This window comes from Miniopterus schreibersii, assembly GCF_964146895.1.
Source record: "Miniopterus schreibersii genome assembly, chromosome: 3".
Taxonomy (NCBI): domain Eukaryota; kingdom Metazoa; phylum Chordata; class Mammalia; order Chiroptera; family Miniopteridae; genus Miniopterus; species Miniopterus schreibersii.
The window spans coordinates 100851485-100877502 of NC_138103.1; the positions used below are offsets into that span (position 1 = coordinate 100851485).

The following is a 26018-nucleotide window of genomic DNA, read 5'->3' on the forward strand; positions in this document are numbered from 1 at the left end:
AATGACCATGCTCGAGGTTAGGGATCTCCGAACGGTGGCCGCTAGTCTCCTACGGTGGCCAAGCGCATGTAATGATACCGCTCTTTAACCTAAGTCAACATGGAAAGCACCAAAATACAATTTAGATCTACAAAGTGGGATCTGCTATTTAACCCTCCATCAGTAACGATTAACAACTGAGATGCAGAGGCTCGGCTAACGGAGGTTTTCACTGGTGCCACTCAGGGGCTCGCCTGGGCTGCCCTTTTAAAAACCAGAGTTCTGTTTGCATCGAATCCAAGAACTCTTCCTAAAAGAGAGAAATACATGTATCAAAGGAATGAAGTCAAAGCAGGTTAAAAATGAATCCTCTTACAACAACATTTTCAATCGTTTAATGATTTAAAGGAAGGAAGACATAGAACACTGAATGCGCGCCAAGTCTTTCGGCTCTCTCTCGGGGCTTTAATGGATATGTTTAATAGTATATGTATATATATACTTATATATATATTTTTTTTTTACATTCTGCATGGAGGCCAGAGCTGTCTAAAATATCTCTTCATAGGCTATAGGGCTGTATCGGGAGATAGAATAAAATAAGATCTGAGAACGTCCTCGGTCTCTCGGAGTCTGCTTGGACAATCAGCAGGGATCATAAATTTGAAGAAAACCGTGGCTTTTCGGCCTCTGGGTCTGTGTTTAAGACTGAGGAAGGCTCCCTCTGCAGCGGGGCGGCTGGTGGCGGGGGGGCCGGAGGGGCTCCTCGGTTGGGGGGGATGGCCCCCGACGACATCTGGCGGAACAGGGCGACTCTCTGGGGCACGCCGCCCCTGCCCCCGGGGCCGGCGGGCTGCGGGGGCGGCGCCAGGGGCTCGGCGCCCGCGGGGTGAGGTCTGGAGGCCGGGGCGGCCTCGTGGGGCAGCGAGGGCTGCGAGGCCGACAGGGGCCGCGCCTCGCGCGTCAGGCCGGGGTTGTGCAGGGCCTGCGCGCTCTTGTGCACCTCGGCCGCGGGCGCGGGGCCGCCGGGCGCGGCGGGCGGCTGCGGGGACGGCGGGGGCCCGAGCGACAGCTGCGAGGCCGTGGGCGACGCGTAGTGGAAGGTCCGGGCGGCCAGCGGGCTCTGCACGGGCGGGCTGCACACGGCCGCGGGGTAGGCGCAGGGCGGCGCGCAGGCGGGCGGCGCGCCCGGGGACAGGCCGGCGGCGGGCGAGCGCGTGCGCCCCGCGCGCGCGGCGGGCGCGGGGTTGGGCGCGGGCCCCGGCGGGGGCATGGCCTGCACCATCTCGCGGTCGTGCTTCACGATCTGCTTCAGGATCTCGCTGTCCTGGTGGTTGAAGACGCCCGTGTTGAGGTCCTTCTGGAACTTCTGCAGCAGAATGGAGTTCTTCTTGCCTGCCGCGAGAGGAAGGGAAGCGCTCAGAACCCCACGCGTGACCGTGACCTGGCCGTGACCGTGGCTCCTGAAAGCGGGTCTGCGGGGGGGGGGGTCTGTCTGGGTGAAGGCCTGCTGGGACTCGGTCACATCTGACTGGGTGAATGCCTATTGGAACTCGGTCACATCTGTCTCGGGTGAATGCCTATTGGAACTCGGTCACATCTGTCTGGGTGAATGCCTATTGGAACTCGGTCACATCTGTCTCGGGTGAATGCCTATTGGAACTCGGTCACATCTGTCTCGGGTGAATGCCTATTGGAACTCGGTCACATCTGTCTCGGGTGAATGCCTATTGGAACTCGGTCACATCTGTCTCGGGTGAATGCCTATTGGAACTCGGTCACATCTGTCTCGGGTGAATGCCTATTGGAACTCGGTCACATCTGTCTCGGGTGAATGCCTATTGGAACTCGGTCACATCTGTCTCGGGTGAATGCCTATTGGAACTCGGTCACATCTGTCTTGGTTGAACGCCTGTTGGAACGTGGCCCCTGGGCCTCGCCCACCTGCTGAACCAGAGCTGCATTTACTGAGATCCCCGTGGGCTTTCACATGCCAGTCTGAGAAGCGAAGGACTTTGCTTCTGACCAGTGCCCACTCCAGTGGTTCTCTGCCCTACCTGCATATCTTCTCATCTCTGCAGCTGTAAAACGCACTGATTTCCATCTGTATTATACCACTCTAATCAGAACGAGCAGACTCGGGGGCCAGGTGTAGACACCGTGTCAGCAAATTTCCCCAGGGGATTCTCCTGTGCAGCCAGAGTGAGAACCACGCGGTAACCTTCCCTCTTGTGAAAGGCGAGAGGACCTCCGCTCACTCCAGAACCTTGATAGCCACCACCCCTCCTTCCTGCCACTGTCTCCCAAGGGCTTTGCAATTAGCAGACTTTCTCTGGCAGAATAACTACTAGAATCAGTAGTAGCTTGATGAATGAGGGGGAAACCAGTGGCCTTTGATGGCATCATTGGCAAAATAATACCCAGGTGAATATTGTACTAAAATGTTAATCAGTTTGTTAAATCACTAAATAAAGTATGATATCTACGTAACAAGAAATATTTTTGAATGAAAATATATGCTAAAATTTACTGGATGCTGAGAAAAACAATAATTTTTGTTTTATTTTAGATCTTTTTTAAATTGATGTATAATTGACATACAAACCCTACTAGTTTCTGGTTGCAATCATTTTCAATGACTGCCAGAATGGATAGTTACCTATCTCTCCTTCAGAATTGTCCTAATTTCCCAAAGAACAGACACCTCTAGGTTAGTAATAAATACAAATGCTTAGTTAGCATATTCCCTTAACTAACTATAACATACATTTATAAGAAATGGCGACAACTGAGAAGGGTGCTATTTCTTTGCGATCATGTGAACTGTCAACATTTCATAATCTAAGTGTCTGTGACCTTCTGGAAAAATACCATAACTTTTCATGCACTGTTAGAATTTTATAAGAATTAAAAATGCAAATGTTTGGTGCTCACTAGCAATCTCATTGCCTTATTACTGATTACAAACCATTTCCTGCAAACTTTCTTATAAAAATGAACTGCAACAAATTAGGGAGAATGAAGGTGTATCAGATAAAGAGACACTTTCTGTTGAAACATCCTAATTTTAACGCTTTCTCTAAAGATGTGGAGCTGGTTTAGGAAAACAATTGATATGCTCAGAAATTAGCCTCTAGCTCTACATGAATGTTCACGCACCACAATGAGGGGAGTTATTTTTAAATTGAGTAAAGATGTTTTGAGGAGTACTCACTTCTTTGATGGGCACTGTCTCCCAGGGCACTGTGTCCTGTGAAATCTCTAAGCTGTCAGTGTGAGTTTCTGATGGATGTGTTAAGTCTAACGGTAATATCCAAATGCTACTTTTCCCTCCTAAACTAATTTCAGATGCCTATGCCGTCTGTTACCCTACTAGCACAGATGGAAGGAAGGATGTGACGTGCAGCCGAAAAGCTCACATCTCCACACATCAATCACAAGTCCTTACCTCTCGTAAGAAGGCAGCACTTGAAATAACCTCTTTGTTTACTTTCCAGTGCCCCCCCCCCCCATCTCCTCTGAGTTCATTGATTCCTTCATCCCTCCCTACCTCTCTTCAGGAATAGTCACTGTGTACCAGGTACTGTGAATGTAACAGTGAATTAGAATGATGTCTACAGTTACCAAGCTTAGCATCTCTAGCGCAATTACAATAAAAGCAGGAACTTCCCAGGGGTAGGGAACAGCATGCCTCATATCTGGGGTACTCAGCCTATCAGGGGTGGGAGGCCTCAACTGTGATAGGAAGGTTTGTAGACTTGAGCAGAGAAAAGGGGCAAAGCAGGGCAGGGTGGGGGGTAGGATCTGGGTGTGGAAGATGAATGCATACTTATGATGTCACAGTGTCCCAGCAGATCCTGGGACGTTAACTGCAAGCCAGTCTGAATTAACTTGACCATGGCAATTATTCAAATCTTTAAACTAGTATAACTAATAAGGTCAACTTATACATTTTTATTTGAGAGCAGAGAGGACTAAAATAAATTGATATTTGCAAAGTAAAGCATCTATGTAGGGCATTTCTAGCAAGGCTTTTTCTGCTTAAGTCTGCATTACAAACATTTCAAGAAGTTTCTACTGAGACAGTTATTTAACACAAGTTTTCAACTCTTAATATAAGGATAAAATGTAAAGCTGGTTCTTAAAAATTAAAATAAAAATCCTTGTGATAAACTTCGGTTTGTAATGTAGACTCATACATTGGTATTTTTAGTTCTATTTTAATGCTATGTAGAATTTTTATCATTGCTTTTTACCTGAAGATTCAAATTGTACTGGCATCACTGGGGAAATCAGATTGCGTAGCTAGTAAAAATAGAGAGGAATAAATAAACCTAGAACACTGGGAAGAAAAACTTAGGCCCTCAGATCTTTCTAGAAATAGGGCTACAGCTAATTGCTACTTCTATGCTAATTAACGAGCAATCTGTGAACTAGCACCTGGGACTGAGGATTGCAAATATGTATCGGTCCACTAGATTGAAACGGAATCGTGCATGGACAAAACTTAAGAGTACCTATCCGATCTAGTCGGTCAATGGCAACCGTCTCAAAGGCTCTTCTCATCATTGGATATTCCTCCAGGACCTCATTGAAGTTGTCCACAGAGAGTGAGTAAAGACGGCAGTATGTATCAGCTCGAACACTGGCTGTGCGGCGTCCCTTAGTCAGCAGGCAAATCTCTATAAAAACAAGAAAGAAAGATTTGTTTGTTTGGTAATTTTCCTTTAAAGGCCACTAAGCCTTCCCAAAAGTAAAAATAAACTCTCATGGTATGAGAAACCAACGGTTAGCAGCATTATCTGTTTTATTAGCTAATTCCTTCTGACGATTAAAAGTATCCAATTGCCAATGCTCAATCTTAAAATATTCTTCTTCATGTTGCACAACTGAAGCTTCTGATTCAAAGCAAAGGCTGAAACATATTTATCTATCTTCAGGTCCCCATTCTACTCCCCCTGAAATAAAATTTTTAAAAAAGGCAGAAAGGGAATAATAAATCCACAACAGAGTTGAAAACAGGAAGAAATGATGCTGGGAGAAAAGTTCTTGTGAATTCTGGAAGTGAGGCAGAATAGTAAGAACTAGGAAAATTCCTTGGCCAGTGGAATGGGGAAACAGACAGCTGAGCAAACTGGCTGAGCAATTTACAGCCGGATACAGAAGGTCACCAGGGTGGAAAGCCTTGGGCGCCTAGCAAGGGGCAAAACTGAGAAAACAAGCACCTTATCCCCAGGGTGATCTTTCCTCCCCCAGCATATCACTGGCCATGGGGTTTGGAACCCCTTTCGTATCGCTGGTCATGTGGTTTGGACCCTCCCCTGACCTTTCCTCCCCCAGCATATCGTGCTGGTCATGTGGTTTTAAACACCCCCTGCCCCCCAGAGGAGAAATAGAGAGCCAGAGAATATCCTCACATGACCCCCATTCAAGCCCTTGCAAGGCCATTCCCTTAAGCAGTAAGCCCTAGAGATACCATCTAGGCCTCAGTTGTGTTTCAGCTCCAGGCCCAGAAATGCAGCAAAGCCAGACAAAGTGATGCAGTGGCTGACATCAGGACTAGCTGTGATGACTAATAGCCCCGTACTTTGCAAACATCAATTTATTTTAGTAGAGACCACAACCTTAAAGGACACACCTGGAAAAGCTGATAAATATACTACTGAGATCCTCTCTGAGACCTCCAGATAAAAGCCCTCAAGACAAGGACAGTGTCTTCTTCCTTGGAGCAAGCCTGCTCAAATCTGTTTTTCAAGTGTACTTTTACTTCCTTTTCTCCTAAACTCTAAGGGTCCTGGTGAGACTTGCAACCAAGGGAGCAGCAGGCAGCAGCAGCTCATCCTGGGCTAAACCTCTGAACCTGTCTTCAAGGCCCTGTTTTCTCTGACTTTTCAGTGAGCTGACAGCAGCTGGCCTTGGCTCACTTCTTTCACTGTGACTTTCACTGCTCATTGAGTCTATGCAGCCCAGCATGGCTCATTTCTTTCCTATAACATTTCTAGGGAGCCGAAACACAGCACTGCCTGGGCTGTTTCCTGTTGCTTCTTCTATCCTGGACTTTTCAATTAACTAACAGCAGCCCCACCTTGGCTCATTTCCTTCACTGTTACTTTCACTTCTCACTGAGTCCATGCAGCCCAGCATGGCTCACTTCTTTTCTATAACATTTCTAGAGAGCCAAAGCACAGCACCACCTAGGCTGTCTCCTGTTGCTTCTTCTATCCTAAGCCCTTCCTTCGTTTCACTGTCCCCAGCTTTAATGAACACAGTCTCAAAATCACCTGGACTAGTTTTGTGAAATCTTTCCTGAAAGAAGTCAAGAACCTACCCACTACCTGCCAGCCTGAGGAAGATCTGCTCAGGGCCTGGTCCCTTTCCAGTGACAGAAGGCAGAAAGCAAATGGTATCGTACAGTCAGACACTAGAGTGAGCCCAAACTCTGGCTTAGAAAGTCCTATGATGAAGCAAAACTGGATCAGATGAATGCACTGCAGGCATGCCTTATGTAGTTCATACATTACCAGTAAGATCAGTATAAAATTTGTATTCCATGTGCACAAAGGGGCTTTCTATTTAAATAACTTCTAAGGAGAATCCTTCATTGAAATTTAGATTCCCAATATATGGTAAGTAAACATTTGCAAATTTGGATTTCCTTATTTGCTAGCTAAATAAATGATAAAAATAATAATTTTATTTTCCAAAATTTATTCATTCAATTCCTGTAGACTTTGATTTTTTAAAAATAGGAATGATTTAAAATTTTAGTTTCAAAATAACCAATTTGAACCAAATCATTGAACCAAAGAGCAAAACATTCTACAAATTGAGTTTCAATCACATATCAGAAAACTAAGGACTATATATAGGCTTACACCAACCAAGTCCTCCCAGAAGTTAGAAAGGGATGTGTTCAGAGAAAGTTATTTTAAAATGTTTATGAGTCCATCCATAATAGTGGAAAAACCCAAGGCCAACACTAGGTTCTAATCTCAAGTTTTAGATGATATAATATTGGCTCCTCTGCTAAGTATCTCTTTGTAATAAAACTGCCAGTGTCTATGATGATGAAAGTATCTAGAAGGTCAGGTACTTAATGTAGACATGTTTTTACTCACCAGGTGGACAATTAACTCTCCATTGGGTGCTCAGATTACTTCACAAGAAAAGCAAAATAAAACACAAAATAAAATAAAATTGGACTCCCAAAGAATAAGCTGAGAGCAGCCTACAGAGTTAAGCTTTTTAAAGAGTCTTCTGGCATCCTTTCTAGATTCTGTTGGTTGATTCAACATTTATGCTTTTTTCTTGTTTGTTTACTCTCTGAGAACTCAACCAGGAATTTCCCTGGTGATCACTACTTTAAGATTCTTTGTGCAAGTTTACTTGGAAATAGGACCCATCATCTGGATACAAATTTGTAAAATAATCACATGCAAAAGTAATGATGATTTGGCATGTTAATTCCAATTCTGTAGGATTCTCCTGTTTTTCTTTGCAAGGTAAGTTATTTTCTTTACAGAGTAAGTTAATTCCACTAACCCAAGAGGAAATTGACAGTAAGGTGCCTCATCGCGGGCACATTAGAAATCTGTCTCCAATTTCAACATCATCAGACATGTGTCTGGGAGATTAAATTTGGCCTAACACACTGTATATATTATTTTACTAATCCTTAGGGTAACAGATATGTCAGCTACTCAGTGCTATTTTTGTTGACATTAGTTAACCCTGATGATAAACATTTCATTCCTCCTGAGACTACTGCCACCTACAGGAGCAGTCATTTAATAAGGTAGGGCAAATGGCCTGAAGAATTTTGCAATGACATTTCCTAGACCTCTCAAACAGAGCATCGCATTACAGTAACACACAGCGAATCATGAGCTTATAGCAGAAATCTTTAAGGTAATGTGTTTAGCCTGAGTTTCTAGAATTTATGGGAAAATTTGTACTTGACTGCTCATAGTGACCTAGGCAAAAAAGCTGCTTCTGTTTTCTGTAACTGAGGTCACAAAATAAAAGTATTTTTCTCTTGTACATCGACATGCTAACTTCCTATAAATTATTTAGGTTTCTAATCCACTGTCTCACAACAATGGGCAAGAAGAAATATCACTTTTTGGTTTTTTTAAAATATTTGTATATTAAAAGAAATCTTTTAATATCTTTCCATATTTATACTAGTGGACTAGTAAAATAGTATCTCTCACGGCACAGGAGAGGGTAACGTGAGGCTTCGATCGATTTGCGTATCAAGCTTGGCTGGTAGAAGCATTTTAAGTGTCAAATGGATTTGAATAAAGATATAAAGGAGGAATTCAAAGTAGGATAAAATATCAAATAGTTGTAAGTTTTATAGTATTTGATGTATTTTAAAATATTTCATATTTTTTGTAATTTTTGAAATAGATTGGTTATAACATTTCCCAATATAGATATAAAAGAATAATTATGTATACATAGATGATATATCACGGTACATATTCTAGTACATGATACCAATTTTGCTTTTTCTCTAAAGATATAACTGATCAGTTCAGTTTCTATAGACACAGTTGCATTTGCACAATTATTAGTGCCCTCACCTACAGCCGTCCCGTTATTTAAGATTACTAAGATCCTCTAAAGTTACTGCCTTGTCCAATGCACCTTAACTCTCCATCTAGGTGTGGTCAATTCATCTGTCTTAAAGGTGAGGATTAGGGTGGTGGGCTGGGGCTCCTTAGAGGATTAGGGTGGTCGGCTGGGGCTCCTTAGAGGATTAGGGTGGTGGGCTGGGGCTCCTTAGAGGATTAGGGTGGTCGGCTGGGGCTCCTTAGAGGATTAGGGTGGTGGGCTGGGGCTCCTTAGAGGATCAGGGTGGTGGGCTGGGGCTCCCTAGAGGATCAGGGTGGTGGGCTGGGGCTCCTTAGAGGATCAGGGTGGTGGGCTGGGGCTCCTTAGAGGAGTAGGGTGGTGGGCTGGGGCTCCCTAGAGGATTAGGGTGGTGGGCTGGGGCTCCCTAGAGGATTAGGGTGGTGGGCTGGGGCTCCTTAGAGGATTAGGGTGGTGGGCTGGGGCTCCTTAGAGGATTAGGGTGGTCGGCTGGGGCTCCTTAGAGGATCAGGGTGGTGGGCTGGGGCTCCTTAGAGGATTAGGGTGGTCGGCTGGGCTCTGAGCATTGACCTGGTCGTGGCCCGTCAGGCGGTTATGCACTGGCGAAGTCATAACGAGGGTGAACTAAGATAGGGCCTGCAATGTGCCCAGGACAAGCCCAGCGCAGTGTGGGTACTTCTAAAACATGAGTCCCTGTCCTTTATTCCTTATGTCCCTTCTCTCTGTGTTCTTGTGATTTGGGCCCTAATTGCTAGAATCAAGGAAAAAGTAATGCTTCATCTATCAACTCACTCTCCAAATTTGTGAAATGCATATCGTCTCCCACACCCTCCGCCCTCTCGTAAACAATTTGTTCATATAGTAACAATACCAACTCCTTAGACTAGTCTCAAAAGGTGGGTCACACCCACGGACACCCTTTCGTAGGTGCCCCGGGGAGACTTCATCTTTGTGCCTCTTCCTACCCCGATCCTCTTGCCTCTCAGCCCTTCCAGCACACCTCTGGGGTCACTTGTTTAAACAATATTCCTCTGCACTCAGCCAGAAGGTCTTTAAGGAGAAGCACAACAATCACATTTGCAATGTCTAGTACTTGCCATAGATCTGACCACATAATCCCACCTGGATCAAGAAATAAGGAATGAATGAATCAGTCAACAAATGAGAGGCGGAATGACTTACACCGGGATGGAAACATTCTCTGTAAAACGAGGTGCTCACATCTGAACACAACCTTCCAAATAGCTGTATCTTTTTCAGGAGCTTTATCCCCACTCACGAGAAGTTACATTGCCCTTACCTTTTACCTACTGTAGATTATAAACATGTTTGTGACATAACTGTTTTATATTGTTGGATATGCCGATGTTTCCATTAAGGTTCAGACTTTCCCCTTGCTTAGGATGCCTGTGTGTTAAAACCCATTGTGACTTCTTCAGTTGCCTGATGTCTGCATAAAATCAGCTTTACACAATACTATTCATAAAGCCATATCCACTATATATTTATCCTGCTTGTCCTTGGCAAGTTAAAATACTTGATGGACTATCCCGGTAATTCTCAGCATGTCTGTTGAGTCGGTAGGAAACAATCATCGATAACCCCATGTGGGCCATGTGATAAAAAGAAAACGAAAGGGGGCCTGTTATGTGACTGGAACAGAAATCACACAAAATATCAAAGCCAAGAAGGGTAAGAGCACGAGTTCCCTGCTTCCATCCATGTCTGAAAATCCACTGACCACCACAAGCCTTTCCTGGAGATGTTAAATCTACCAACACTCAACTCTTTGAAAGTTAATCAAACACCTTGAATTATAAATGCCTTTAAAAAGCAGCCAGCCTTTAAAAAATTCATCAGATGATTTCAGCTCTTAGGTACCTCGTGTGTGTGTGTGTGTGTGTGTGTGTGTGCATGTGTATATTTTGAAGTAATATCTTGACAGCTTTGTTTTCCTGTGTGGTTTAACATGCTTATCCAAAATGAAAAAAAAGTGCTGCAGAAATAGTAGTCTAAATAGAAAATATACTCACTAGATATTTCTGAGGCGAGTCTCCTAAATTTTCCTCTGGCTTTCTCTTTTCCTTTATCACACACATACACACATACATGCACGAATAATAGAACAGAGATTTAAGTAGACAATTCTTTGGTTAATTTAATGTAAAAGTGAATGGTAAACTGATTCAGACTGGGTTCTTTAGTGCAGTGTCTCCCACACTTTAATATGTGTGACAATCACCTGGGCATCCAGCTGAAAACACGGAGTAGGACGGAGCTGGCCTGGAATGGGGCCCGAGGCTGTGTTTCTGGCTGGCGGGTGATGCCAAGGACAGGCAAAGACGTGCAGCTGCCAGACCTACATCTAAACCGGGGTTCCTTGTTTAAGAGAAATTAGAAAAATGGTGGCAAAAAGAAATGGAAATTAAGTGACAGTATGAATTTAAGTCAACAAATGGTTTTCCTATAACCGGCAGCTTGGATAAAATAAGGGACTACAAATGCATGAAAGACACTGATCCTGCCTCAAAAGTTTATAATTTATTAAGATTCAAGCATATTATATAAAAAAGTTTGAGAATAATTCCAAAACTAAACTGTCTGCTAGTGACTTTAATATTTAAAAATATCTTAAAATGCAGCGAATGCATCGCTCATCACAGCACAGTTCTGTCCAGGTTCATGGCACCGAGCCTGCCTGTCAGGCTCTGCGGGAAGCGCAGGAATCGCACTGCTTAGCCCTGAGGATGGAGGGCAGAGGGGAGGAAGGAGGGGAGGAGGGGAGGAGGGGAGGGGAGGAGGAGGGAGGAGGGAGGAGGAAGGAGGGGAGGAGGGGAGGAGGGGAGGAGAGGAGGAGGGAGGAGGGGAGGAGGAGGAAGGGGAGGAGGGGAGGAGGGGAGGAGGGGGGGAAGAGGGGAGGAGGGGAGGGGAGGAAGAGGGGAGGAGGGGAGGAGGGGAGGGGAGGAGGGGAGGAGGAGGAAGGGGAGGAGGGGAGGGGGGAGGAGGGGAGGGGGAGGAGGGGAGGGGGGAGGAGGGGAGGAGGGGAGGAGGAGGAAGGGGAGGAGGGAGGAAGGAGGAGAGGAGGGGAGGAGGGAAGGAGGGAGGAGGGGAGGAGGGGAGGAGGGGAGGAGGGGAGGAGGGAGAAGGGAAGGAGGGAGAAGGGGAGGAGGGAGAAGGGAAGGAGGGAGGAGGGAAGGAGGGAAGGAGGAGAGGAGGGGAAGAGGGAAGGAGGGAGGAGGGGAGGAGGGGAGGAGGGGAGGGGAGGAGGGGAGGAGGGGAGGAGGAAGGAGGGGAGGAGGGGAGGAGGGGAGGAGGGGAGGAGGGAGGAGGGGAGGAGGGGAGGAGGGGAGGAGGGGAGGAGGGGAGGAGGGGAGGAGGGAGGAGGGGAGGAGGGAGGAGGGGAGGAGGGGAGGAGGGGAGGAGGGAGGAGGGGAGGAGGGGAGGAGGGGAGGAGGGGAGGAGGGAGGAGGGGAGGAGGGAGGAGGGGAGGAGGGGAGGAGGGGAGGAGGGGAGGAGGGAGGAGGGGAGGAGGGGAGGAGGGGAGGAGGGGAGGAGGGAGGAGGGGAGGAGGGAGGAGGGGAGGAGGGGAGGAGGGAGGAGGGGAGGAGGGGAGGAGGGGAGGAGGGGAGGAGGGGAGGAGGGAGGAGGGGAGGAGGGAGGAGGGGAGGAGGGGAGGAGGGGACATGAGAGCCGGCTGCATCCTGGGCACAGGTTCAGGGAAGAGTCTGGGGAGGGGTTTGCAGGGGACTGTGGGAACGGCAGCCTCGGGCACAGCAGTTTGGTCAGGCACAGCGGGTATCCCGCCAAGGAAAGCAGCTGGTCTTGACCTGCAGTCACTGCCGGGCTCTGCGGGAGGGAGTCTGTGCGGGAGGCACTGTCTCGGGGAAGGGACGCGGGGCAGGTCGAGCCCCACTCTCAGTATCGTGCCGTGGGTGGCAAAGGCATCCACCTCTCTTTCCCTAGACGGCAAATGTGTCCTCCTTCAGATATTGTGTTTATGACGCCAGACTATCAATCCACAGCTGGCTTGTGAAATGAACTGAGAGGGAGGTTCTTGGCAGTTAAATAAACATTTGTAAAGAAGTTTGGAAAATAATTTGGGGTCCGAGGTGATGGGTAGTTGCTGTAGCACCCAGAACTGAAGTGTTCCTCCGAGAGTCACCATAAAACAAAGCTTCAAAATTAATTTGATAAAAATTTAAAAAAGAACTGGAAAGGTGACAAAGGGGCATCCGTGACTGTGAACCTCGACATGAAAGAAAATGACCGGAGGACTTCAACCCTGTGACTGAAGAGGAGATAAAAGTCTGTGATGGGAAAAAAATCTACAAAGATTTGGGATCCAGAGACAATCTCACTCCATCAAACTCTTCTCGACGGTAGCCGGTAGCTCCTTTCTATGAAACTGGGTAGAAACAGAACACTTTCTGCTGTCCAAGCTGCTAAGCTTTCATCACGTGGCTGAACATCTGTGACAACCGGCTCAACCAAGATTAACGCCCATCTCAAGACGGTCACCTAGGCCTGCCAGCAGCCCACGCGGGCCTGGCTCAGAGCTCTTCCTCACGGGGCGCTTCCCACTGGCTGTGATCCGAGGCTGAACGATAACTTCTTACGGGGACACTGACAATAGGAGTGAACATGGAACTGTCATAGAGTGTGAGTTACGGGAGCGCCCTACAACGGCTCTCGGGCCCCTGGGACCGCTGCGGCTAAGGGCGCATTCTCGCTTGCCACGTTGGCCTTGACCCTCCTGAGGTCACTTGCTGTGTGCCCCTCACCATAGATCCATCCCCTCAGCCAACCTGAGCGTGACCCTGTGCCATTCAGCCCCAAAGTACCCGGCTCTTGCACATCTCTTATGAGATGTTCGTTCCGGTCCATCTCTCGTTCCAGTCCAAGCCTCTCCCTCTCCCTGTCTTGAGAGATCACAATGAGTTCCTCAAGCCCAGGACATGAGTAGCACAGAGAGGTCTCAAGTAAGTAAAAAATTAATATCCTCCCTATGGGGTTTTCATTTCCTACTTCTGAGTAATCTAAAATGGCAGTAGAGAGGTCAGCAGGAAATCTCTCTTTGTGCAAGACAGGAGCTAAAATGTATTAGGTAAACAAAGTAATCCCCCCACCAGGAAAACATGCACGTTCACAAATTTATCCCAACAGAGGTAAATGTCTGCTGCTCTCTCCTCACTCCAAGAAACGTCCCTCTACCTGACAACCAACGAGCAAGGTCAAGGCAACGATCAGTCACAAACATAGTCTGATGTTCTGAATTAAGAAGCTTGTGCAGAGGCTCAAGTATGTATTGATAAGAAACAATAATCCAAAGCAATAACTAGCTTAGTTAGTAGCACGTTTTAGTTAATGGAGGTAAAAGTTATTGAGGAATAATAATGGTAAGTAAAACGTCTTTTACAGAATGCTTCTGCTGGCATTATCTTACTCAGGATGAGCTCCATGTGGAGAAAAGGCTAATTTTGAAATAAGGTTCTATCAAGGGCCCTACAGCCAAATCCAACCATCACATTCACATTTTTCACTGCTTTTTGTACTGAGTTAAGAATGATTTTCACATTTGAAAAGTTTCTGAAAAATAGAAATAAAAAGGCATATGTGCTGGAGACCACTCATGGCCCACAAATCCTAATATATTTACTATCTGGTCCTTTACAGAAAAAGACTTCCAACCCATGGGTTCAATGGATTTTCCCCTTCCACACGGATGTCCTTTACTGTACCTGAGCTTAGTCAAATAACAAAATCTGGGAAGAACAGAAATCAGTGGACCAAAGACGCAGGAGCCACGGTTCAGCTTGCGATATTTAAGCAGAGTGCAATGAAGAACCGGGTCAAACGCCCCCACAGTGTATCCACGATACATTTTTTATGGTTCCTCCCTGACCTACTTGGTCAGGATGATAAATGACCACAAGGAAACTCTCCCACCAGAGATGATCTGGCTATTGCCCTGCAGGAAAGAAACCCTCGTTCTTAAGCATAACCAAGATGTGCTCCCACTTTTCCCAAAACACGTTCAACAGAAGCCACACAACCAGATACACAGTCAACCAGCACTTTCTCCTCAGCTTTGTGGAGACGGCGGGGCGTGGGGACACATCCAAAAAGATAAAAGTTACAAAAAGGGCTCCTTTCCCCCATTCATTTATTTATTCATTCATTCATTCATTTATTTTTAGTCTTCACCTGAGGATATTTTTCCCACTGATTTTCAGAGAGAGTGGAAAGGGGGGCGTGAAAGATGGAGAGAGAGAGAGGAACATTGATGTGAGAAAGACGCATCCATCGGTTGCCCCTTGCATGCGCTCCTGCATAACTACTGAGTTAGTCTAACCCTTAAAATGTCAAAATACAAACGTGGCAGGCAGTGCTGGGCCACTAGTTTTAGGGTCAGGAGTTTCTCTTTGTTCTTCTTGGCCTCACTGCTAGAGTCCTTCTTGCCAAGTAACTTTCTCTGAGGTCCAGGACATCTTTCCAGCCCCCTTTGCACAGAGGTTTAGGAACGGGATGCATCTTTCCACTGTCCGGGATGAGCTGTCCCACCTCAGCCGAGGCAGCCGGAGGTGCCTGGTCAATACTGTTTGTCTCATAGTCTGATGACTAGGGTGTGAGCGAGCAGACGGGTAGGACTGCTGCTCCCTCCCTCCTATGTAGATTTGTGCAGCTTCAGAATTTTATATAAGAATTCTGGATGTTGCGAAGTTCAGGGACGGACTTGGCCTTTTTGAGGCCAGAATCATCAAGTAATACGTAGGTTAGTTATAGACAAAACGGCAGTGCTGTAAATGTGGAAATATCGGAAACTTGTGAGGGGGAGAGAGGAAACTGAGTAGGACCCTAATGAGAGAAGCATCACGAGTGTCTCTGGCTCCCCTCTTAATAGGTCAGAACATTTTTATGCAAAGTAGGTTGTTCTAATATTAGAGGAAGAGGGAGGCCTTTCTCAGCCAGGGCTCCTCATCTGGACCACGGAACCCAGAAAGGCACGTCAGCAATTATTTTCTGAATTCTCACAAGGATGGTACATCAGCAGTACCGCTCTAGATGCGCAGGTGCTGAGTCAGTTCCTTACTTACAGGCTTCAAGACAACAGGGCTGCATTCCCTCTAGGATCTGGCTCCGAGGGCTGGGAAGCAGTGGAATAAATTAGGTGAGGATTACAGAAGCCGTGGGCACAGAGATGGCCTCTTACAATGTGAGAGCGCCTGTGTCTGAGGCCAGTGTAGCATCTTGTCTGCTCTCGTGTTAGGGGCAGCTCCCAGAGGAAAATTAATTTTCCTAATTAATAGGGAGCCAGAGTCATGTTTCTCTTCGTTACATTCTTGCAGGTCCCTGGTCCTGCACAGAGCACTGATGCTCCCGGACATCTGCAAGCCGCCTGCTCTGCGGGCACTCGCTCAACCCAGCAGGGAGACGCTGGGCACGCGTGCGTTAAATAACCGCAAACGGGGCCGGTGTTGGTGACGCACCTGCAAATGCTCTGCACAGAATCCCTGCATTGCCAGAAGGCGGAGCCCAGCAAGCTAGGCACCCAGGTCATCTTTATTTCCTGTCCCCTTTTCCCTGGGAAACTCGCTTTATCTGTATATACTATCGCGCCAAGTGGCACAGCATTTAACAAAAGAGAACCCGCCCTCTCTCTTACTCTCCGTAAAGAGCTGGGCGGTAAGTTCCAATGATACTTTTCCACTGGTATCTTTTCTAATCCTCTATTGAGGATCAGATTAAATCCTCATAGCTCCTTATCTGGGTTATTTCAAGACCCTCCTTCCTGCCTGTTTGCTTGCACAGGTGCCGCCCTCTGGGGGAAGTTTTATTCCTGAATGTAAGTTTGCTCCTTCCAGTCCTCATTTCAAAAGCCTTCAGTCCCGGCCCATCACCGGCAGGATGAAATCCTGATTCCTCGCAGAGACACAGACCCCGCTCCCTCCTCCCTGCTCCTGCCTGCCTCCCACTCCACTGCAAACCTTCTGGAAACCGTACGTGCATTTCCTCAAACCCACGCGCTCCCTCTGACCTCCGCGTCCACGCTCGCTGCTCCTTCCATCTGGAATGCTCATTCCGCGAACGTCCCCTCTTCTGCCGCCTCCTACTCAGCCGTCGGGACTCAAGCAAGGCGTCACCGCCTTCAGAGAAGATTTTTTTGGACAGATTCCCACATCTTAAGTTGTGATTTTATCTTATGCTCCTAGTGCACTGAGTTGTGATCTGCATGTCTATGTGACTTCCTACGTTTACTTTTTTTTTTTTTTTAATATATCTTTATTAATTTCAGAGAGAGGAAAGGAGAGGGAGAGAGAAAGAGATAGAAACATCAATGATGAGAGAGTCATTGATCGAGGCCACAACCCGGGCATGTGCCCTGACCGGGAATCGAACCCTGATCGCCTGGATCCCAGGTCGACGCTCAACCGCTGAGCCACGCCCGGCCGGGCCCTACATGTTTACTTTCTTGAAGGCAGCTGGTCACAGGACACGGTGACTGGCATATGAAGTCTCACTCAGTAAAGCTTGTCGGATAATAAACATTAATCAAAGCACGGACTGTTAATATTCAGTTGATAACTACATCCGTTATAACATAATCAATATATAATGTTAGTGACTAGTATTTCATAGGTTGGAAATGATTTTATGTCACTAGATCAATTAGGAGATACGGCTATGGAATGGGGAGGGACACGAGTGAGAAACAGAACCTTCTGTCTACCCGCACGTGTGCGTGGTTATTTTGACACGTTACAGAAGCCCTACAAGGCCCTGAGCTAGGGACTAGAATTACAAACTGTAAAGACGCAGTCCAGCAGGCAAGCCCAGATGACTGAAGTGTCATATACTTAACAGGAGGGAAGGCGGGCTGAGGATGCTGGGGCGGGGAGGGGTACTCGGGGCAGCCCGGAGGCCGGCGCGGGCCTGCCGGAGGAGTCCGAGTGAGGAGGAGGTCGAGCAGGCGCGTTGAGGAGGCGGGCGAAGAGCTTCTGCCACGGGTGAAAATGTTACCAGCTATCGGCTTTGACCGGGAGGTCTGTCTAGAGACTCTTGCTGGAAAATGCTATTTTTCAGAGTTATCTGAGACCTTGAGACAGTAGGAAGATGCTGGAAGGCGGGGCCCGTCGCCCTGAGCACACCACCCCGTGGCCAGTATTCACTAAATGGATGCGTAGGTGTCTGTGACTATGCTGAGGGAGCTGGGCTGCTGCAGCAAATGAACGCTTGACTTTGTGTCGGCTTCCACTTTAGCAAAGCGAGTCTGGCATTATACATACAAGACCCACGCGTACACACACACACATACACAATCAGTCCTTGCCACCTCCCTGCAAACTGAGTTATCCTTTCTTACAGACGACTGCGCTCAGCTAAAGGAATTCGGTTAACCTACTTAAAGCTAAATAACTGGTTGGTAATCAGGCCACCTTGGAGCCTCAGTCCACGCGAAGTCACTCCTGTCCCACCAGGCCCCCCTTCAGATATTGCACTGGGCTGATTAAAGCGTTGCTCATAAAGAAAAGAGACTATTTTAATCCACTGTAAGCCTTTTCCTTCCCAACGAACATTTTCAAAATGTCTTAGAGGCAGAAGGTGCATTCAAAGAAATTGCCGTGAAGATGAAAATTAAAAGGAACTGAAACAAAAATATTCCTAGTTGATAGCTAAGCAGGAGCCAAGCGATCCGAGCCCAGCTCCGAGACGCAGCATCTGTGCACGAAACGCTTGTTTTAACAGGTCCGACTGTGTTGCCCGACTCTGCCTTCCCTCCCGGGGCTCCCGCAGAGCCCGGTTTACGGGGCCCGTGGGGCGGCAGCCTCCTGCGGCGAGCAGCTGAGCGAGGCTGTCGCTTCCCAGCCCGGGGCTGGTGCTCCATCCCGGCCGGGCCACCGCGCTGCTGTGCGCCCCACGGACCGCACGGTGGCCATCTGGCAGCTTCCCTCTGCAGGAGGGCGCAGGGCCATTAGTTTGGAGAGATGGGGGCTGCTTTCTCTCCCCTAAGAGTTCTGCTTCCTCCCTGTGCCCGACAAGAGCGACAGGTCCATCTCCAGTGGGGAAAACAACCTAGTTGTCAGCCTATCACACTCTGAGCAGACTTCCAGAAGTTTCCATCCATAACAGAAGGCCAAATCTACTTTAAAAATCAATTTCCAAGGCCACATTGAGGGCCATGCTTTACTTCAGAATGAGCTAGACTGATTTCAACCATCAGGGGGGGTTTCCCGCGGGGAAGAAGCCGAAGTGGCTCCATATGGTTCCTCTCCGCTTTGCCATTCCATCCCCGCTTTCCTCGGCACACTACTGTCAGGTTTATGCAGCTCTGCTCGGACGTGACTTCATCCATCCGTCCATCCAAGACCTTTATGTCACCGTCTAACAGGCGTCAGGCGTCTCCAGGTGCTGCAGGCGTGAGACAGGTTCCTTACCCGCAGGGACTCACCCTCCAGAGGGACACAGAAAACCCTGACTGACCAAACTGGAATACGGACGACTTCCCACGAAAATAAAACAAGGGGACGTGTCAGAGGGACAGGGCTCGCCTAGAGCACGATAGGCGTGGGGTTACTGATGTCTTGGGACCTCTGATGTCTATGCGAATCATTTTTTGTTTATTGAATGGTTAGATGTCTCTCTAAGTCGGTTCCAAACAGGCAGGATTCTGAAGCTCTGGTTCGACAGCAAGCTCTTCACAGACATCCTTCCCAGCCGTCCTCTGTCCCCGTTAGCGCGATTTCAGCAAATTCGGGCCCAGTTCCTGGCGATGTTGGCAACGGCCTTCAAGCTTCTGATGGGGATCTTCTGTGGGAAGGCACACCCTCCCCTTCAGCCCCATGGGCAGAGTTGGACCTCGGGGGGCGTCCTTTCCCACAGAATAGTCACCTCCCTTCTCTGTGGGGTTCCCTCCCCCCCCCCCCCCCCCAGGCTGCCCAGGGCCTGGGCATTTGGTTCAGGCACAGCCGTCTGGTGATACAGCAAATGCGAAGAACTGGACACCGAATCCAAGATACTGTCGGGGAATGCTGTCCTCTGGGTGGAAATGAAACCTCACTTCCCCCGATGCCGCTTGTGTGTCTCCGTTTCAGTCCTCAAGGCGGTGGACTTCCCACTCAGAGGCTGGTGGGAAATGTCTTCATTCTCAGGTATTCCCAGAGCCCTGGAGTGCAGACATTGTAAAAACCCTACCTTGCATGTGGAAGGTGCAGTCCGCATAAACATCTCCACTGGCTCCCCTCAGCTCCCATTACTAAGGTATCTGCATTCTGGCTTCTTAGTCATTTCCATGGTCCCTGAGAAAATGTGATCTGAGAAGGTGACCAAGACCAGCAATCACCAGTTTCTTCCTCTCTTCCCAGTTCTAGCAACAAAGGGGCTCGGTCCAGAGATGTTCCAATGAATCACGGCAGGGATGCTGACTTTCCCCCAAAACAACACATGCCCTCCAGCAAACCTACAAGGTATAAATCTACATCCACACAAAACATGGTGATTACGACAGATGAGTGACTCTGAGGGCCTCGGAAAACCGGGCACGAGCTAGGACTCGCTCACAATGCGACACAGTTCTCTCCTTCTCAGGGTATCAGACGCCAGCAGTTCCGTCTTCTCATATAAACCCTCTTTACAGCTTTGGGAAGACATACAAAAGGGAAACTTACGGTTTTCAATAACTACAGTTAAGGAACTTTACATCACCTAAGGTTTTACACAACTGTGAGCTTTCACTGGATAAAGTTCAGGTTTTGAGGGGAGGGGTTATGATTAAGATGTAAAACGTACTTTGTTGGCTGGTCAAGCAAGAAAACATTCTGTGGTAGAAGCCTAAGATGTAAAAGGGATTTGCTCAAATACAATCATTTCGCCTAATTCTTCTTGCCTGAAAATGTCCCCTAATTCTGCTTGCCTGAAATCGTCCCCCAATCGCCTGACATTTTCCACGCAGGGCGGCCCGTCCCGAGCGCAGGCACTGTGAAGTCCTGCAATACGTATTCCCCTTCACTGTAACATCCTCCTGTGCTTCTGCGGCTGATCTTATCCCGGCTCACAGAAATCGAGTCTAGTAAGAAAATTAATCTCCATCTACAGTGTGCTATCTTGTAACTCTGTCACTCAAGGCAGGGAAGTGATCAGGCTCCCGTGTGTTTAATTTAACCCGAGAAGAAGTCCAATCGGAACACTCAGGCTCCACGCTGATGGAATGATTAGTTCAAGTCCCTTCTTTCCTCTGAACTCCGCGCTCGGACTGACAGCGTGGAAGCCAAAAAATTGCTCACCAGGTCCAGGATTTTCAGCAACGAGGCATCAACTTTTGTCTGGATCACTTCCTTTCTAATCAGAGAGGACAAGGGGAGAGATACAGAGGACACCATGTGGAAGTATTGCTCTGGTGCCTCTCACTGGAACATTTGTAATGAGAGCAATAATGACACCTTTACCTACTTATATTGTTTCTTTTAAAAAGATAGCCTATTAGAAGTTTGTCTAAATATTTATATTGCATCGTCTCGTCTAACTTATAGCAATACAGGCACAGACGTGTAAGTTATGCACACAAAATGATTTCAGGATTTAATAAGTATTGTTCCAATATTTCCAGTCCCTTGTTGAGGCAGGAGGCATCGGTGCTTGTTCCATCCTTACAAATATCTTATAAACTCCAAGAAAGTGAGAACTGTTAATGCGCTCATTTTAAGTCCTTACAACAAGAGAGTAAATCAGTACGTACTGAATTAATAAGTGAGCCAATCACTGGGCGACGAATCCAATTACATTTTCCAATGCTATTTCTTTAAAGAGTCTGATATTTATTAGACTTTAACGAATGTTCTCCTTCGTGTCCAGTATAACTGTGTGAGTGCGAGAGCCTGTGAACTGTCTTCCTGGCATCAAGAATATTTAGACACGTCTTTGGAACCTTCTGTTCCTTTCTTTGGGGCGCACGCACACATATCCTAGCAAAGGGAACCACTCACTACATGCCATTAAAACATTACTGTGTCGTTAATGTGTCTCTTGTCACATACAGCATGCGGGACAAGGAAACTTATTTAAATACTTCTGGCATTTTAAATTTGCTGAGGATATTCCAACATTTCAATCTCATTCAATCTAAGAGGAAAGAATCCTTGTTGCCTTAAACGCCATAAAGCAACATGACTGGTAATGCCTTAGGAACATGCACCTGTTACTGCAGGAAGAGCAGGTCCTGGAGTCGTGACCCATCCTTGTCACCTCAGGGCTCTGGCCCAGGAGCCCTCCAGCCCCTCATTTGTACAAGGACATGAGATCATGGATCGGATCCCTCCTCATTCTAAATGTTACCAAAATGTTTCTGAATAATTTAGTTCTTAAAAACACGTTTGCTCTTCCATCTCGATTCTAACGCACTTGGGAAGTTGATACTGAAAATGGTAAAGATTATATATCCTGTAGGTATTTTAATCTAATATGGAGTTACATGACATACGTGAACTTATTTAGGACAATGTCTGGCACACGGAGCGCTAGTTGTTTAGAGGATTTGGATGATCCTACAGCATTATTTCTTGGGCGTGTGTTTGCACAGCCATGCTCACGTGTGTGGCATGAGGAAATGAGAGTGCTGAGATGAGGTGATCTTCAGTGTACAAAAGCTTTCGAGATTATTTACCCCACCCCACCCTCACCACTCACACACATTAATTTCGAGTGAACTTCATTGCCCGTGGACGCAGACTAACGGTGACTCAGGAGACGGCACAAACGGACAGCTGGGTGCCCCGTGCTGACCTACCTGGCGTGGGTGCTGCGGCAGCAATGCCTCGGCCACGTCTCCCCCGTGTCCCTCGGCTCTGCTGCGCGGCCCCGTGCCTGCCACTGCCCAACGACACGGCACAGGCCGTGTCCCAGGGCTATGCCAAGCTCCTAGGGATGCCCAAGCCGCCCAGTCCTCTAAGCGAGCCCAAGGGGGTGGGACTTACTCTCCTGATCTGACAGACGTGGAAACGGGCTTGGAGGTCAGTGACTTTCTCAAGGCCCAGCAGCATCTCGGATCCGACTCTGACGACCGCGCCCTTGAACACTCCTGTCTCATTTCGAAGAACTTCACAGCCCGCCCCTGACACTTTCTATTCTGTTCACTGCCCTCCCAAAACGGAGCTGAGGTTCGTTTTTATACACCAGAACATGAATCATCACACACGTTACCTGCCCCCATTTCTTTTTTAAAACCTAGGGTCTCGTCCTAGAAAACATCCTAACTATAATATCGCAAACAAAATACACAGCCTTCCTTTAAAAATAACGTGGCCTCTAGAATAGGCAGGAAGACATTCTAGATGCTCAGGAAGCTATTAGAAGCGGCAAACTGCTAAAAGGATGCGCCCCCAGGAGCCCCATTCCAGCGAGTCATGGAGCTGGCAGGCTGCAGAGTTTCTGTCCTAATAATCACTTTGCAGGCGATGCTCCAAAGGCCCCAGGCGGTAACCAAGCTGCCCAGGGGGCATGCGGTCGGGTCCCATCACCAGAGACGGAACAGGAACCCGGCTCCCTGGATGCCGCTTCCTAATCGTTCCCTAGTTTTGTTCCTAAAGATAGAATCTGATCATTTACTTTGCAACTTTATGAGCAGAGAACCACCAAGCAGCACCATATGCTCCGGCTCCTCAGGCACCTTCCAGTTGCACGCGGGGCACAGTTTAATGGGGAGATCTCTGCACCGCTGTCGGGGTTTAGCCCGGTGGCCCCTCAGAGGCAAAGGGAAGGTCTAAATTTAAGAGGAAGTAAAACCCGGGCCCAGAATAAAAAGCCTCCGTTGTCAGCGCCAGCGGAAGGCCACATGGAAAGGGAGCGGGCGGGAGACAGAGTTGAAATGAGGACACGGCGGGCGAGGAGGCAGCCATCTGTCCCCCGCAGTGAGGCCCGCGAAGTAACCGCGGGCACCACCGCCGTCCAGAGGAACCCGTTCAGAGCGCGCTGCCCATCACGAACAGCGTGAGCCGGTGCATTTCTCAGATCAGGCCTTAAGGAGGTTTAAATGCAGGAGCTGCGCTAAGAGAGCCCCGGGTCTCATATGCATGTCTGTTAACTCTTCTACCAGATACAAATGTGACGCTGAGAAGGTCAAAAACATTTTAATTGCTTCCAAGTGTATACGTAGTGCCTCCAGAGGACACTTACTGTGCCCCCAGAAAGGCAGTCTTGCTGGACCGCACCTCTCGGGGGTGACAGTGTAGACCAGCAGAGGTGAGAGAAGGAGACGGCATTAGAAATAAAAATCCGAAGGCCAGCGTTTTCCACGCAGGCCCTGCACTTGCTCACTTGGCTGCTGTGCGCTTAGCCAGGTACACGCTCCTCCCCGCATGGAAACTCTCCTAGACCCCGCGAACACAGTGAAGCATGACAGGGTCCTTAAAGAGCCTCACGGCAGAATGATATTCTGCACGACTTCTATCCAAGGACTGGGAGCAGTTTCCTAAGGGTAGCTCCTGCATTACACCGGCTTAAGTGGGGCGGGTTTTAGCGACGTGGCGTCGAGGCTCTGGAAGCCCAGGGCGAGGCTGGAGAGGAAAAGACAGGAGCAGTCAAGAAAGGGACCGAAAAGGAATCTTCTCAGCAACAAGCTGGGTTTTACCAAAACGCCAGGTCTAATGGTGCGGTTCACATTTAGAAACTTGCGGTTCACATTTAGGGCCTCATGGGAGAAACAAAAAGAGTAGACATTTTATGTTGGAAAATGGAAAAAAATATATAAATAGAGATCATTTGTCACAAGGTTGATAACTAACTTAATGATATGAAATACTATTCAGTTAATGATGACTCCAAAATTAGATTCAGTCAATAAAAACGATGTCTCAGGGAATATGCTGAGGGTGAGAACACAAAAGTGACTGTAAAATGATCTCTATGTTTTCAGCATAATAAGGATCTTTCAGTCCTGTGGTTTCTGTGCATCTTTTTAAAAATAAATGTTGCAAAGAAATCACAAAGAAAAATTAGAGATGGAGAGAAAATAAGGAAAAGAGTGTAATATGTCAAAGAAAAAATAATCTTAAAAGTGTCGACTTGATTTAGTTTAAGTAGCCTCCGTTGAAACGCAGACCATTCCTGTCGTAACATTGAAGGCCGATGACCACTGGGCCTCGGGATGCCTGGAACGGTTCATCCAGCACATTGTTCTCAGCTTCTTTAACTAGCTCACTACTATCTTTCATTTTTAAATTCCTAGGCAGCCAGTATTTGAATGGTGATCTCCTCGACTTCAGGGTCACCAACCAACAGCTGACTCCCCTTCACATCACCACTCCTTGTATCTGCAGCTCAATTTATTCTACTGCTCTGACCTCAGCAAGTTCTCAAGCCCATCAGGACTCCAGCGCATTAACTCCAGTTCTGGTTCACTGTTCACGGCCTTCCCACACGAGCTAAGTTAGAGCTCTCGGCCCATCACTAGGATGACTTATAGTTTCATCTCGGTCCCTTTTCTGGATACCACTTTGAGCTCAGCTCGTATGTTTTTATTGATTTTTAAAGAGAGAGGAAGGGAGAGGGAGAGAGAGAGAGAAACATCAGTCAGCTGCCTCCTGCAGGCCCCCACTGGGGATAGAGCCGCAACCCCAGGCATGTGCCCTGACTGAGAATCGAACAGGTGACCTCTTGGTCCCCAGGTCAATGCTCAACCACTGAGCCCCACCAGCTGGGCTGTGGATGGCTTTGAGAAGGTACAGCTTGCTAATGTCTAACGTTTTCATATTTATAACACAGCTCCTTTAATTGCCTCAAAAATGTCTTCCCTCCAAACCACCTTCTGCCAAACAAGGCTCATAGATCATACGTTTATTTCTTACTCTGCCGCTTTCCTCTGCTCTCTCTTTTCTTCATTCGAACGTGACTTCTCCGCGCTCTCTCACACAGAACCCTTTAGGTTCTCAGCATCTCCTAAGCTGCTCTTTTCTCTTAGCACAATCTCCACAAAAGGGCCAAGGGGCTCATGAGGCAACGCAGATCAGTGACAAGGGAGGAAAGAGGCAAGACAGGAAAAGACGGAAGCTTCAAACTGTCCTTAATGGGTGAGCGGGAAGTCAAAGAAGCTATTTATTTGAATTGTATGTTTTACTCAGCAGTAGATTAATGTATAAGAGCCTTATGGTTATTCCGATAAATTTCCCAAAAGCATTTAATACAATTATAAACCTTTTCTAATAAGTATTTCTTACCTGTTACTGAAGAAAACTTCTTAAACTCAGATTATTATTATTATTATTATTATTATAAAACACAAAATGTAATACATCAACTGGTTCTCAACTCCGATTAATTTGATTTGAATACTTTCCCTTTATTACTAGCGATTTTTTTTATTGTTGACGCTATTACAGACGTCCCTGAGTTTCCCCCCCCTTTGCCCACCTCCGCCCGGCCCCCACCCTTTCCCTCCAGCCACCACCTCACTGTTG

The 26018-nt window shown here is 47.5% G+C and overlaps 1 protein-coding gene across 1 annotated transcript in view; it reads right to left on the reverse strand.

Moving 5' to 3' along the window:
• Positions 1-358: 358 nt before the first annotated feature.
• The window catches only part of HCN1 (hyperpolarization activated cyclic nucleotide gated potassium channel 1), a gene marked incomplete at its 5' end in the record, with an annotated part of 254454 nt that continues 228794 nt past the window's right edge, over positions 359-26018 (reverse strand). The window contains 2 exons of the mRNA XM_081132542.1: positions 359-1374; positions 4497-4661. Coding sequence (XP_080988668.1) covers positions 635-1374; positions 4497-4661 — 905 coding nt within the window. The 3' untranslated portion in view covers positions 359-634. The remainder of the gene's footprint in view (positions 1375-4496; positions 4662-26018) is intronic.